Source organism: Abramis brama, assembly GCF_963993115.1.
Source record: "Abramis brama genome assembly, chromosome: 2".
NCBI lineage: Eukaryota > Metazoa > Chordata > Actinopteri > Cypriniformes > Leuciscidae > Abramis > Abramis brama.
The window spans coordinates 26,337,120-26,354,093 of record NC_139964.1 but is presented as its reverse complement, the minus strand read 5'-3'; the positions used below and the strand labels follow the sequence as shown (position 1 = coordinate 26,354,093).

At 39.1% G+C, this 16,974-nt stretch overlaps 2 protein-coding genes across 2 annotated transcripts; one reads left to right on the top strand and one right to left on the bottom strand.

Moving 5' to 3' along the window:
• Positions 1–60: 60 nt before the first annotated feature.
• Positions 61–1,328, bottom strand: smdt1b (single-pass membrane protein with aspartate-rich tail 1b). The gene is made up of 3 exons (XM_084107005.1): positions 887–1,328; positions 370–513; positions 61–287 (listed from the first exon to the last, which is right to left on the bottom strand). Exons 1-2 carry the CDS (start codon positions 1,046–1,048, stop codon positions 376–378), a joined length of 300 nt encoding a protein of 99 aa, XP_083963131.1. The 5' UTR covers positions 1,049–1,328; the 3' UTR covers positions 61–287; positions 370–375.
• Positions 1,329–1,746: 418 nt separating this feature from the next.
• dcaf15 (DDB1 and CUL4 associated factor 15) lies at positions 1,747–16,627 on the top strand. The gene is made up of 13 exons (XM_084104078.1): positions 1,747–1,856; positions 2,444–2,541; positions 2,613–2,751; positions 4,628–4,734; positions 6,287–6,432; positions 7,090–7,248; positions 8,509–9,081; positions 11,139–11,230; positions 11,314–11,436; positions 11,916–11,998; positions 12,849–12,953; positions 13,038–13,153; positions 16,033–16,627. The coding sequence occupies exons 1-13, from the start codon at positions 1,761–1,763 to the stop codon at positions 16,086–16,088; spliced, it is 1,893 nt and encodes a 630-aa protein (XP_083960204.1). The 5' UTR covers positions 1,747–1,760; the 3' UTR covers positions 16,089–16,627.
• The last annotated feature ends 347 nt before the right edge of the window (positions 16,628–16,974 follow it).

The window sequence follows — 16,974 nt, the reverse complement described above, 5'->3', positions numbered from 1 at the left end:
CACTCTCACACACTCACATTTATATTACATTACATATATAACAAAAACACAACCAGCAAATAACATTCAATCAATTTATTAAATAGAAGAGAGGCTATTGATAAGGGCAGCCTCAAATCATATTGTAGACAAAAATAGCATTAAACGTTGGCTTCTGGACATGTTTAGTGTAATGCGGGAATTTGAACACTAGAGTGTGTTGACAAGCTTTATTATTGCATAAATATAAATCCTGTTCATCTGCATCAGGCACCTCTCAGAAGAGCTGCAGACCGCTGGAGTGAAACCTGCACAAGAACATAAACATCTGCAACCACATACACACAATATAATAGTAATACATAACACAATATAAAGATATTAGTCTACCTTCGCTCAGTCATCATCATCATCATCATCTGGGACGAAGATCTCATGTTCCTCCAGAAGAGCAGCGAAATTTTTACTGATCAGATTACCAACATAGAGGAACGGAATCACCACTATAAACATGCGGGTCAGACCGAACGGGACCTGGAGAAATATTACAGATGTATTATCAAATTATACCTAAATTAATAATAATAATAATAATATTTGTGCATATTGAAACCTTCACAATTAATCATTTGGCGTTTAAAATATTAATTAAAATAACATTTTGTATAAGGTATACGGAAAACACAGTCGATAAACTGTCATATAAATAATTGATTTTTAGAAACAGCCGTACACGAAGTACACTTCCTCGTTTGATAAAATATGTGCCGCTGCAGCAATATGATTGGCCATCAGTCATGTCAGTCAAGCCATTCTTATTTTTCATTGGCTAGCAAGAAGCCCTACCCTGGTTCCTACATATCCTTGGGAGCCTCCAGCTGTAATGCTTACACATGTATAAACTCACCTTAATTGGTTTAGGAAGGACTCTCCCCGTTGCGGATGTCACGGCGGTTCGGCTGAGAGTCTGTCCTGTCGCATTCACCGATTTTGGACCAGTGTTGCGGCTCAGTGTTGCTGTATTTTTAAAGACAAATGCTCGAGAGAGACGAGCCACCAACGACGCCATGTTTCCGTTTGTGCGCTTCAGAGACACGCCCAGTGGGCCCGCCTCCTTTGGATTTATAATTAGGGGGAGGAGTAACTATGCGCTCCCGTGTTTACTGAACTCAGCAAAAATAAAATAAAAAAATCGACAGAATTGATGTCAATAATGTCAATAAAGCTTAAACGACAACGACTCTATTCATTTCAATGACTAAATGGGATGGAGGGTGATACAGCCATTCATGTATCTTTTTTTTATTACTAGAGACACACCCGCCAGGTCAAGGTCCTCCTTTGTGTATGACAAAGCTCGAAATGATAAAGCATGATAATATGACAGTTATTTATATACATGTTAACTATTAAAGTGATCATGTAAAATAAAAATAGAATATGAACATTTTAATTAACTGCAGTATGAATCGATTGAGACGACTTTGACATTATAATGTTGTGATTAGATGACTAATTAGAAACTACATAAAATGTAACTTCATTTACAAACAATTATTTTTCCACTCTGAATACGTAAACAAAAATGACAGTGGTTGATTGGTTGAAAAATGTTCAGAGCCAGACAGTCTATGGCCAGAACGTAGCAAATAACCCGCCCTCATTTCTTTGATTGACGGCTTTTGTGACCAATCAAAGCTCTCATTGGAGAAGGCAGAGCCAATCGGCGAGCTGCTCGGGCTGGACTGATGGCAAATCCAAAGAACTGGCAAAAATCAAAAATGGCGCCCAGCTCGAAATCTGAGAAAGATGACAACAAACAAAAACACCAGAGAAAACACAAAGATCACATCATCAAACTCCTCACGCGAGGACGGGTAGGTAGAGAGTGGAAAGTTGGTGCAAATGTCGCATTTGTTGCGTGAAATGTTTCAACAGCATAACGTAGATAATAATGTGTATGTTATTAGCATGTTTAGCTGTAGCCTCATTCAACGCCTTTATGTGTCTATCAGAGTTCATTATTTGTGTATGTGAAGATATTAATGGGCACATCTACAAAAAAGCAATACAAATATTCCTTTGCAGCAGTACATGGTTCTTTGGGGCAGTTACAACAACAAACAATGGTCATGTTTATATGAATCTGTCATGATTGAGATCATAACATAAGTACTTTATTATTCACTCTTTTGCACTGACATCTATCATTAACATTGAAATAGCAGTCTCTGTCCTCAACCCCATCTCATTTAATGAAAAATGTCATTTTTTAACATAAATGAATGGTAGAAATGCCTCAGCCAGGTCGAGTTCAGTGCAAAGATGATTTTAACAGGTTATCATAACTATCATGGTCTTGATATTTAGCAGTAACACCCTTGATAAGTAGCTTTGTCAGTCTAAAAGCTCATTTAACTGTAGTTATGGCTCACGTGTCTCTGTCTCTGTCTCTGTCTTTAAGCTGAATGGGCAGCTCTCACAGCGGCTCTTCCGAAAACTCCCCCCTCGTGTCTGTGTCCCGCTGAAAACCATCGTCAGTGAGGAGTTCCTCAGAGCAGGGTGAGGAGAACATGCGATCTGTGTCGGAGCGATGTGAATGCTGTGTCTGATCCGTCTCTCTGCTATCACAGGCACATCTTCCTGGGCTTCACCAAATGCGGGCGGTACGTGCTGTCCTACACCAGTGACTGTGGAGAGGACGATGACTTCTCCTTCTACACGTATCACCTGTACTGGTGGGAGTTTAACCTGCACAGCCGCCTCAAACAGGTAAAACAACCGCTCGCTGTGTCTGTCAGAGCTTTAAAGTCACCATGAAATCAAAATATTTTTAATGGAATATCATAGTATTCATTATAAATTATTTGTCAGTTCCCTCGCAATCTTCAATCAAAATAACTTACTTGACGTGTTTACTGGCATGTTTACTCAAATGAGATCCCCCAATAGCAAACCACAACCATCCAATCAATTCCCTATTGATTCCCTATCCCAAGTCCCACCCTACATTTGTTCTTGTTCCAGAAACTGTGAAACATATACTTTGTGAAAAATATACTTCACAATAGTGAAGAAAAGACTACCGCAACTTCTGTCTTATGCTGACTTTGGTCATTCTTGAGAGAAAAAATTTACATTTATACAAACTTTGTGACTTGTGTGGCATTTGCTATATGAACACAAAAAAATCGTAGACCTAATGTGTATATATATATGTCTGTCTATATATGTATGTATGTATGTATGTATGTATATATATATATATATATATATATATATATATATATATATATATATATATATATATATATATATATGTGTATATACACTCACCTAAAGGATTATTAGGAACACCTGTTCAATTTCTCATTAATGCAATTATCTAATCAACCAATCACATGGCAGTTGCTTCAATGCATTTAGGGGTGTGGTCCTGGTCAAGACAATCTCCTGAACTCCAAACTGAATGTCAGAATGGGAAAGAAAGGTGATTTAAGCAATTTTGAGCGTGGCATGGTTGTTGGTGCCAGACGGGCCGGTCTGAGTATTTCACAATCTGCTCAGTTACTGGGATTTTCACGCACAACCATTTCTAGGGTTTACAAAGAATGGTGTGAAAAGGGAAAAACATCCAGTATGCGGCAGTCCTGTGGGCGAAAATGCCTTGTTGATGCTAGAGGTCAGAGGAGAATGGGCCGACTGATTCAAGCTGATAGAAGAGCAACTTTGACTGAAATAACCACTCGTTGCACCCGAGGTATGCAGCAAAGCATTTGTGAAGCCACAACACGCACAACCTTGAGGCGGATGGGCTACAACAGCAGAAGACCCCACCGGGTACCACTCATCTCCACTACAAATAGGAAAAAGAGGCTACAATTTGCACGAGCTCACCAAAATTGGACAGTTGAAGACTGGAAAAATGTTGCCTGGTCTGATGAGTCTTGATTTCTGTTGAGACATTCAGATGGTAGAGTCAGAATTTGGCGTAAACAGAATGAGAACATGGATCCATCATGCCTTGTTACCACTGTGCAGGCTGGTGGTGGTGGTGTAATGGTGTGGGGGATGTTTTCTTGGCCCCTTAGTGCCAATTGGGCATCGTTTAAATGCCACGGCCTACCTGAGCATTGTTTCTGACCATGTCCATCCCTTAATGACCACCATGTACCCATCCTCTGATGGCTACTTCCAGCAGGATAATGCACCATGTCACAAAGCTCGAATCATTTCAAATTGGTTTCTTGAACATGACACTGAGTTCACTGTACTAAAATGGCCCCCACAGTCACCAGATCTCAACCCAATAGAGCATCTTTGGGATGTGGTGGAACGGGAGCTTCATGCCCTGGATGTGCATCCCACAAATCTCCATCAACTGCAAGATGCTATCCTATCAATATGGGCAGTATTAATTTAGTATGGTGTTCCTAATAATCCTTTAGGTGAGTGTATGTAAGGCTGAAATCCCCTCAAAAACATTAAGGAAATTTTTTATTTAATATAGCACATTATTTTTGTTATTTTTTTGGTCTGTTTTGACTGCAGAGGATCACAAGTGCGACCTCTAAGTGAGGGTTTAACTATTTGAACAGTCTGTAGTTGTGGCTTCTTCACATCTAGCATATCTATCTTCTCTTTGCAGGTGCATCATGTGCGTTTGTTTGCGGGTGAGGACATCTACACCGATCTCTACCTGACCGTCTGCGAGTGGCACAATGATCATTCCAAGCTGGTCGTCTTCGGCTTTAAGTAAGAGTCTGTCTTCCTCTGTGCTGGGTCAGTGGCAGGGTTGTTTTAGGAAGAATTTAGTTTAACTAAAGCTAAAGCCATAAAAAAATTGTTACTTGAAATAAAACGATCATTAGCCGAAATAAAATATAAAAAATGTATTTTATTTCAGCTAGGCCTAGTTGTCAAAGCAACATTTCTCATTTTCATTTAGTTTAACTTGATGTACTTAACTAAAACTGAAATAAAAATTAATAAAACCTATATAGACATTTAAAAAAACGGTCTTTCTTTCTTTCTTTCTTTCTTTCTTTCTTTCTACGTACATCTTATGCTTTAGTTTCTTCCTTTTTTTACGTATGTGGCTGAGATCAGGGGAAGGAGATCAATCTGCAAATAACTAAAAAAAGGAATAAAAATATGCAACATAATTTAAAGTGCCCTGTTATGCTTTTTCTCACACTCCTGTGCAGTGTGTAATAAAGCTGTTTGTCAATGTAAAAGGTCTGCAAAGTTTTAAAGATCAAAGTGCATGACAAAGAAAGTTATTGTCTCCTTATGAAAATTCTGAACTGCTAAAACGAGTCATCAGCAATGCCAAACTCACTTCCTGCTCGAACCTACGTAACAATGTAACACATTTGCTCAATGCCAGCCTGTCGTCTCCGTCGGCTGGCCTCAAGCGATGCCTACTCTGACCCTCAAACACTGTAGAAGTAGCTGAGACTGGAAGAGTTCGGTTCGTGTTGTTGACGTGTCGAGAGACGCTGTTTTCAGTTCTGCGAATCCACTTTTCAGCTCTTCCAAACTAAGGATGAGGACTCGGGTTCAAATGGATACATTAAAACCGACACCATTGTTACTGTTTGTATCACTGTGTATAAAGGACTGAGGAAGATCTGGAGCTGAAATTCATATATGGTAACGATTGTTTCATTAACGACACATTCTGTAATCTGTCGACCAATCACAACAGACTGGGCCGTCTGACCAATCAGAGCAGAGTAGACCAATCACAACAGACTGGGCCGTCTGACCAATCAGAGCAGAGTAGACCAATCACAACAGACTGGGCCGTCTGACCAATCAGAGCAGAGTTGACCAATCACAACAGACTGGGCCGTCTGACCAATCAGAGCAGAGTTGACCAATCACAACAGACTGGGCCGTCTGACCAATCAGAGCAGAGTTGACCAATCACAACAGACTGGGCCGTCTGACCAATCAGAGCAGAGTAGACCAATCACAACAGACTGGGTCATCTGACCAATCAGAGCAGAGTTGACCAATCACAACAAACTGGGCCGTCTGACCAATCAGAGCAGAGTAGACCAATCACAACAGACTGGGTCATCTGACCAATCAGAGCAGAGCAGACCAATCACAACAGACTCGGCCATTTGTTATTTTTTAGCTTGGGTGCATGTAAACATGTTGTAGGAGACTCCAAAACAAAATTAGGAAACATTAAAATAGCATAATAGGGGCACTCAAATTAAATTTGATTTGAACTAAAATTCAAATGAAATGTAGTCAGTGTTTATGTGAACATGTTCTCTCTGTGATCTGTCAGCACACGCAGCTCCAGTTCAGCCCTGATGAACATGATGATGAGTGATGAGAACAACAGAGACATCTACATCACCATCACCTCAATGCCTCCTGCACAGCCGTGCAAACAGTGCTGTCCCACGTCCACCGTGTCCACCATACGCACAGGTACACACACACACACACACACACACCGTATTACTGACCACTGCAAACAGTGCTGTCCCACGTCCACCGTGTCCACCATACGCACAGGTACACACACACACACACACACACACACACCGTATTACTGACCACTGCAAACAGTGCTGTCCCACGTCCACCGTGTCCACCATACGCACAGGTACACACACACACACACCGTATTACTGACCGCTGCAAACAGTGCTGTCCCACGTCCACCGTGTCCACCATACGCACAGGTACACACACACACACACACACCGTATTACTGACCACTGCAAACAGTGCTGTCCCACGTCCACCGTGTCCACCATACGCACAGGTACACACACACACACACACCGTATTACTGACCACTGCAAACAGTGCTGTCCCACGTCCACCGTGTCCACCATACGCACAGGTACACACACACACACACACACACACACACCATATTACTGACCGCTGCAAACAGTGCTGTCCCACGTCCACCGTGTCCACCATACGCACAGGTACACACACACACACACACACACCGTATTACTGACCGCTGCAAACAGTGCTGTCCCACGTCCACCGTATCCACCATACGCACAGGTACACACACACACACACCATATTAAGCGATTAAACAGCTCTCTCCGGTCTGCGCCTCAGGTGGCGAGTGTCTGCAGCACGGTTACGTTCTGAACGCTCGCTATCAAGTGGTTTATCCGTTCCCGACATTCCAGCCGGCGCTGCAGCTGAAGAAGGACCAGGTGATTCTGCTCAACACCAGCTACTCTCTGGTGGCCTGCGCCATCTCCCTCTGCCCAGGTACACACACATCATCCTCTGCCCAGGTACACACACACACATCACCCTCTGCCCAGGTACACACACACACATCTCCCTCTGCCCAGGTACACACACATCACCCTCTGCCCAGGTACACACACACACATCACCCTCTGCCCAGGTACACACACACACATCACCCTCTGCCCAGGTACACACACACACATCTCCCTCTGCCCAGGTACACACACATCACCCTCTGCCCAGGTACACACACACACATCACCCTCTGCCCAGGTACACACACATCACCCTCTGCCCAGGTACACACACATCTCCCTCTGCCCAGGTACACACACATCTCCCTCTGCCCAGGTACACACACACACATCACCCTCTGCCCAGGTACACACACATCACCCTCTGCCCAGGTACACACACATCTCCCTCTGCCCAGGTACACACACACACATCTCCCTCTGCCCAGGTACACACACACACATCTCCCTCTGCCCAGGTACACACACATCACCCTCTGCCCAGGTACACACACATCACCCTCTGCCCAGGTACATGCACGTGAGTGTGTGTGTTATGTGTATGTGCTCTCTCAGGTGTCAGTAGGAAGTATGATTCGTTTAGGAAATTGTTTTTGTTTGGACAGTTCGTTTGAATTAAATGGTCAAAGGAATGATTCACTGATTCATTTGAATCGTCACTCAGTAGTTTACTTCAAACTGATAATAACTCATGAATTGACTTTTTCATTTAAAGAACTGACTCACAAAGTGTCATTTGTAAGAATAAATAAATAATACCAAAAGATGTTTTATTGCATATTTATATTTAATATTTTTATATAGCTTATTTATTTATTCATTTATTTTACTAAATTATTTCAAATGTAAATTATGCTATTTAACACTATTTTCAATTCATTTGTGTACTCTACAGTTCAGACGTTTGGGGTCTTTTAAAAAAAAAGAAATGAATACTTGTATTCAGGAAAAATGCATTAAATTAATCATAAGAAGCAATTAAAGACATTTATAATTTGACAAAAGATTCCTATTTCAAATAAATGCTGTTCTTTTGAACTTTCTGTTCATCAAAGATTTTTTTTTTAAATCATGGTTTCCTAATATTATCAAATGTTTTCAACATTGTAATAAATTACATTTTACACTATATTCACATAGAAAACAGTTATTTTAAATTGTATTAATATTTCACAATATTACAGTTTTATGTGTTGTCTATGTGAGTTAGATGCATTAATCTCTCTCTGTGTCTCTGTAGGAGACGGGCAGCAGGATTGTCAAAACACTCAGATTCTGTACCGAAAGAGAGAAACGTCTTCCTCCTCTCCTCCTCCTCCGGCTGGACCTTCATCACCATCCTCATCCTCGTCGACCTCATCTGAGGGGTCACCTGACCTCAGCCAGTTAAAGCCCCATTTCACCCCGCTCTCCCCCGGCCAATCACAGGCTGCTGTGCGGGCCAGAGAGTTTGCCGCTGACATTTTCCGCCGAGCTCAAGCCGGAACGAGGGAACACGACAGGTGCAAAGCCAAAGAGAAAGAAGAGACCGACCCCCCGCGATCCCACAGCGAGGAAGACCGAACGAGAGAGAGACGTGAACGAGACGCTGAGGTCCCGGGACCCTCGTCTTCCTCCTCTCCGCCTGCAGAGGCAGAGGACAGCGGTGTGTGTAACACGGTCATGTCTCCGGGATCCCTCTCCTCCGTCTCCTCTCTGTCTCCACACGCTCACGAACCTTCATCCTCCTCTTCCTCCTCAGAACCTGCGTACGTCAACTACACCACTCTCAGATACAGACTCCCACAGGCCCGAGCGGCGGAGCAGCCCAGCGGTACGACATTTACATATTATCTATCTATCTATCTATCTATCTATCTATCTATCTATCTATATATCTATCTATCTATCTATCTGTCTATCGTTTGTTCGTTTGTTCTATCGTTCGTTCTTTTCTTAATTTTCTTTTTTTTTTTACTAATATTTCTTTCAAACTAATCTTGCTTTCTTTCTAACTGATCTATTATTTCTTTCGAACTAATCAATCATTCTTTCTTTCCATCTATCCTTCTATCTGTCTGTCTGTCTATCTATCTATCTATCTATCTATCGTTCTATCTATCGTTCTATCTATCGTTCTGTCTGTCTCTCTCATCCATCTATTGTTTTATGATTCTATCTATCTATTGTTCTATTTATCTATTTATCTATTTATCTATCTATCTATCTATCTATCTATCTATCTATCTCTGTCTCTCTCTCATCCATCTATTGTTTTATGATTCTATCTATCTATTGTTCTATTTATCTATCTATCTGTCTATCGTTCGATCTGTCTGTCTGTCTGTCTATCGTTCGTTCTTTTCTTAATTTTCTTTTTTCTAACTAATATTTATTTTTCAAACTAATCTTTCTTTCTAACTGATCTTTCTATTATTTCTTTCGAACTAATCAATCATTCATTCTTTCCATCTATCCTTCTATCTATCTATCTATCTATCTGTCTGTCTATCTATCTATCTATCTATCTATCTATCTATCTATCTATCTATCGTATCTTTCTTTCTAACTAATATTTTTCTTTCTAACTAATCTTTCGTTCTTTGTAGCAAATCTTTCTGTCTATTCTTTCTTTCGAACAAATCAATCATTCTTTCTTTCCATCTATCCTTCTATCTATCCTTCTATTTATCTTTCGTTCTATTGTTCGTTCTAACTTCCATTCTATCGTTCTATCTATCTATCGTTCGTTCTATCATTCTATCTATTTATCTATCTATTGTTCTATTGTATCTTTCTTTCTAACTAATCTTTCTATCTTTCTTTCTCTTTTCTAACTAATCTTTCTATCTTTCTTTCTCTTTTCTAACTAATCTTTTTTTGGTAACTAAACGTTCTTTCTTCGAAATTTTTCTAACTAATCTTTCTAACTAATTTTCTTTAAATCTATCTATCTATTCAAAATTCTGCCTTTTAAAACTTCTACTTAACTAAAACTATTTCAAACTTAAAACCTTCAAACTTCAATTATAAAGCTACTTAAAACGTAAAACCGTCGACTTAAAGCTATTAAGTCTACTTAAAACTTTCTGGTCCAGCTTTCTTAAACCAACTTAAAGTTTGTCTCGACAAACTTTTTTTCTTCTAGTGGTACTACATTTACATATAAAAATGTGTATGTTGAATGATATTTTGTCATAAGGACAATCTGTCAGTAATGATAACAATACATCACTAAAAGTAAAAACATAACTTGCAGTTTAGTGAGTCAGATGTTTATTCAGAAACCACTCAGATATGTTCAGTTCAGAGAATGATTCATCAGACTGATTCAAATCTGTTACTTGTCTTTTTAAAAGGTCTATAACAAATACTGCCTTGGAAGAGTTATTTGTTCGTGAATCAGTCTACTCTGCTCATTCTGTATGTTTTTGACTCTCTAAAACGAACCAGTTCGAATCATTTGATTGTGAATCAGACTACAGTGGTCGTACTGTATTTAATTTTGATTCACTTGAAGTAATGTATTCATAAACCAGGCTACACCAGTTGTGCCTTATGTTTTTGATTCAATAACAGAACTGATTCATTAAAAAAGTTATTTGTGAATCAAACTACACCGGTTGCACTGTATGCCTATGATTCACTTAAAGGACAACTGAGTCACAAGAGTCATTTGTTCGTGAATCAGTCTACTCTGCTCGTTCTGCATGTTTTTGATTCACTTAATAGAACTGGTTCATAAGAGATGTGATTATTTGACAGTGCATCTGATTACATAATATATGTCCATTTAGTATAAAGTGTGTCGAATTTTCTCCTTTCTTTTAGTGTACACACCAGAACCCGTATATAATCTATAGTGTGTATGTGTGTGTCTGTTGTCTTCAGGAGAGGAGGAAGATAAAGTGCAGCTTCCATTCACTGTGACGGATCTGAAGGGGCGAAACCTACAGCTGGTGACGGGACAGTACAGCGGTCAGGTGTGTGTCGGGACACGTTATCATGAGACTGCACATGCCAAACTCTGCAGGATGTTGTGTGTGAACTCTGGTGTGTCTCTCAGTGTGTGTGCATCGAGCAGCTGACGCTGGATTTCGAGTATCTCATCAACGAGGTCATCAGGAATGATGCCGTCTGGGGCTCGCAGTTCTGTTCCTTCAGCGACTATGACGTCGTCATCCTCGAGGTGACGTTATTTGTTTAGGAGGAACTGCTGTTTTGTGTTTTATTTTGGTACATATCTTTATGAGCACGATTTATTCATATCACACATTTAAGCTAACGAATATTTTAACGATCCACACAAATACTTTCACAATTAAAGTTTGAATTGAACATTTTTTGGTTCGGTTCTGATGGCTTGGCACATCAGAGTGTTTTTTGTAACTCTATGCTCGGGTGACAGGAACTGTAAGAGGTTAAGGAGAAAAAAATAAAAATTTTAATGCAAAATTCTTTCTAGAATTTTAGAACACATTCCTTGAGTGTTGTATAATATAAAATAAATATATATATATATGAATGAACACTGGCAGAACACATAGGTTGCGAAAGCTCACATCTCAGATCAATTTTGCTATGGATAAAATGAATGTAGTTTTTACTTGCGGAACCCAGCTGTTACTGTTCTAATTAGCATGTGTTCTGTTGTTGCTATGGTGACAGGTTTGCCCGGAGACCAACAAAGTGGTGATCAACATCGGCCTGCTGCTACTGGCCTTCTCTAATTGTGAGGATGAGCACTGCAGGTACACACACACACACACTCACATACACATATACACACACTCACAAACTCTTTCTCACACACACTCACACACACACACACATATATACACACACTCTCTCTCTCTCACACATACACACACTCACTCAATCACTCACTCTCACTCTCTCTCCCTCTCTCTCTCACACACACACAAACACTCATATACAAACACACACTCTCTCTCTCTCTCTCACACACACACACACACACAAACTCACACACACTCTATCTCTCTCTCATATTCATACACAAATACGCACTCTCTCTCTCACACACACACACATACACAAACTCACACACACTCATACACAAACACGCACTCTCACACTCTCTCTCTCGCACACATGCACACTCACTCACTCATTCACTCACTCTCTCTCACACACACACACACACACTCTCTCTCACTCACACACACACACACACACACATACATACATACACAGACACGCACTCTCTCTCTCACACTCTCTCTCTCTCTCTCTCTCTCTCTCTCTCTCTCACACACACACATACACAAAATCACACACACTCTCTCTCTCACTCACACACTCACACACACTCGCACACACATTGGTACACCTGTCATTAAGAGTAAATGCCATAGGTGTAATGGTTTAAATATTGAGCTGATGATATTTTCTAACCCGACCCTAAAAATAACCCTCAGAAAACCATCTGCATTTGGCCTGAAACCTGAACACACAACACATTCTGTCCTCGTAATGTAGGCCAAACCAGTACACACAAACACTTTAACCTGTCTACACACACATACACACGCAAAATGAAATGCTCATTAACACTTTCTCTTCTGTCTTTGTTTGCAGACCAAAGTCGTATCACTCCAGTCTGCAGGTCAGTTGGGACTTAAACACAGGAGCTTGTCGCACAGTCGGTGTGGGCGACCTCACCGAGGTCAAAGGTCAGACCAGGTAACGCCCTTCAGATGCTCTCTCTGAGTCGACAGATGTGTGTGTGTGTGTCGGTCCCCTCACTCAGATGTGCTTGTGTCTCAGTGGGAGTGTGTGGAGCTCCTACAGGAAGTCGTGTGTGAACACCGTGATGCGGTGGCTCGTCCCCGAGAGCAGCTCGCGCTACATCAACCGCATGACCAACGAGGCCATGCATAAAGGTGTGCTTTACACACACACACACGCTCACATCAATACACCACAGTTTGGACATAAAGGTTTAAAACTGTAATACTGTGAAATATTATTACAATTTAAAATAACTGTTTTCTATGTGAATATATCTATCTATAAATTACAGAAATGTCTGTCTGTCTGTCTGTCTGTGTGTGTGTCTGTTAACCACATATCTCTCGAACCGTTAGTCCGATGGATTTCAAATTCGACAGGTGTCTTGCCACGGGCACGAGAAAGTGCAGTGCCAAGTTTGACGTTGTTTGGATGAGAAATGCTAAAGATATCATTAAATATATCATTTTTAAAAGGTTGTGGTTTAAAAATAAACATTCTGATAAGCTACACTGTTTACTTCTGAATATTATATTTTATTCACAGCCATCATTTGTAGTAACCTAGCCTGCTCCCTGAATTCAATGCGTTCACACGTTCTCTTTCACGGGCACCAAATCAACCATTACTAAAAACACAAACAAAAACTGATTTTGCACTGATTTTTGCATCTGAATATTATATTCTATTCACGGCCATCATTTGTAGTAACCTATTCACAAACTGTTTGCTCACGCTTAGCATTTTTTCGGAGTTCACTGTGTAGCCTGCTCCCTGAAATCTGTAAGTCACCTACGCCTTTTACTTCTGTATATTATATCTATCTATAAATTACAGAAACGTCTGTCTGTGTGTGTGTGTGTCTGTTAACCGCATATCTCTCGAACCGTTAGTCCGATGGATTTCAAATTCGACAGGTGTCTCGCTACGGGCACGAGTAAGTGCAGTGCCAAGTTTGACGCTGTTTGGATGAGAAATGCAAAAGATATCGTTAAATATATCATTTTTAGAAGGTTGTGGTTTAAAAATAAACATTCTGACATTAGAGGGTTGTATCGGTCAAAGAAGCCCCAAGAAGGTTGTGGTTTAAAAATAAACATTCTGACATAAACACTCAGTCAGCTTCACTGTTTACTTCTGAATATTATAGTTTGGTTCCAGAACGTGATAAATCCATTTTGATTAATTTGAGTAAAAATGTGTTTTCTTTACCAAGAAACCAACAATTACTAAAAACACACAAAAACTGATTTTGCACGGGCACTTTGCACTGCTCCCTGAATTGACGCGCTTATTCATTTGTGGATGTTAACTGAATCTGTAAGTCAGCTATGCTGTTTACTTCTGAATATTATATTTCACATAGCATCTTTAGGTTATAATAACATAAAAAATTCAAATCCAGATTTTGATTTTCAAAGATTTATTATAAAAACTGATTATTTTTTCCCAAAAATGCAATAAATTCATGACACTTTTTTTTACAAAATGCAATTAATCCATTGAATCAATATAAAAGTAATTTTTTATCATATTGAAACTGTTGAAATCAGCCATCGCTAAGAAATATCTCCTGAACGTTTTTGTTCAGCGATCAGCTCACAAAATCTGATTTTGCACGGGCACTTTGCACTGCTCCCTGAATCAATGCGCTTATTCATTTGTGGATGTTAACTGAATCTGTAAGTCAGCTATGCTGTTTACTTCTGAATATTATATTTCATTCTGGTGCACTTAACGTTATCGCTACTGTGTAAATGCTATTCACCAACTAAACATATCCTTTTCAATGTGTTCACAGTCTCTTTCACGGGCATCATTTGTAGTAGCCTATTCACAAACTGTTTCCTCAAGCATAGCGTTTTCTCGGAGTTCGTGTTGTGCTTTCTATCATGCACAAATAAAAATGTCACTGAACTTTTGCAGTGTAATTGTAACAATGAGCACTCAAACACACCAAACCAACAATTACTAAAAACACACTTAAAAACTGATTTTGCACGGGCATTTTGCACTAGTTGTTAAAATGTAATTTACTCCTGTGATCAAAGCTGAATCTTCAGCATCATTACTCCAGTCTTCAGTGTCACATGATCCTTCAGAAATCACTCTAATATGATGATTTGATGCTCAAGAAACATTGTTTTGGTTGTTCTGATTATTATTTTATATGCATTGAAAAATATTTTTCAGGATTCTTTGATGAATAGAAAGTTCAAAAGAACAGCATTTATCTGAAACAGAACATTATAAATGTCTTTACTGTCACTTTTGATTAATTGAATGCATTCTTGCTGAAGTAATATTAATTAATTTTCCTTTTTATTTAAAAAAAAAAAATCATACTGACCCCAAACTTTTGAACAGTAGTGTATATGTTTTTCCCATGATTGGCAGGCGTCCTCTAAGCCTCACAAGATGAACAGATCTATATATTCTGGAGATTTTATGGTATCTTAACTTTAAAAATGGAAGCCACATGTTTTTTCCTTTAAGTAAAAATAATAAAAAGGTAATTTTGACATTAAAAAAAGAAATTGTCACATTGTGAGATATAGTAAAGGCAAATAAGTTACGTTGAGGAAAAAACAGGACTCCATATTTAAAATGCATTTGATTATTTAAAATAATTTACTTTTAAATTATATTTTTGCCATTTTTATTGTGTGTATGTGTCATTAAAACTTTATTTAATAACTAATAAATTAACGAATTTACTTGACTTTAATTAAGTAATAGCACTTTATTTGTTACTTCTAAAAAGTAATCGGATTAAATAATTATGAAAGCTCGTTTCCGCCACAAAATAAAAAAGGTAATTGCGACTTTTTTCCTCAGAATTGCATGATATAAACACGCAATTGCGAGTTATAAAATCAGAATTGTGAGATATAAACTTTTAAATTGTTTTATTCTGTGGAGGAAACAAGCTTAAAGCATAAATAATACACGTGTAACTTATAACATGTTACCCACAATCCTTTGTGTGAGTGTTTTTCGGAGTTGATGATGTTGTTTCTGGTCATTGCAGGCTCTTCTCTTCAGGTGTTGGCTGATAATGACAGAAGCACGTGGATCGTCCTGTGAGAGAGACGACACACACACACACACACTGCTCCTTCGGTGCTGCTCTACAGTCCAAACGCACTCGCTCTCAGTGTTTCCATCATGTGGGAGTGGATTATTCAGGGACTCGTTTGGGCCAAAGTAACTTCACATCAGACCTGTGACTTTATGAAACACGCCATCAGTCTCCATTCAGACGCAAAACACTGCTGAAGAACTAATGTCTGTCTCTGTTAAACCTGCACACTTTGCCCACACTCACACTTGTTTTTATGTTTGATGTTGTGTTTGGAAAGTGCACCAGGACGTTTTGGTGGGCGGAAAGATACAGCAGAGAAGAGAAGCTGCTTTGTTATTTTTTTGTTTTGTTTGTTTCAGGATGCAGTTGTTTACATCGTTTAGACACCGTGTCATCAGCCAATCAGAAGCTGTCGAACCCTCCTACACTTTTTTTTTTAAATAGTGGTCGTGGCCTCACAGCTGGACTGGATGAGAATATTGTTTTTACGCAACATTGTTTTACTTTATTTTTGATAAAATTAAAAATTCCTTGAATACTTCATGGGGTTTTATGACTTTCATTGCATCAAACTAAGCAGTGCTATTTTAATATTATTTATATACTATATATAATATTTATTCGTATTTTGAATTGGCTTTTCAGATTTCAAGATTATTTTTTATAATTTTTATTTTAGTCATTTTTTTTTATTTAGATTAGTTTCTTTAATATTTCTATGTAGCTTAATTTCCAGTTTAGTCATTTTAGTACTAACTTTTTCAGTTAGTTGCTACGTTTTTCGTCTAATATTTAATTTTATTTCAGCTTTATTTCAATTACTGAATGATTTTTTTTATATATATATAGTTTAGGTAACAATACAATTTAAAATAAATGTCTATAACA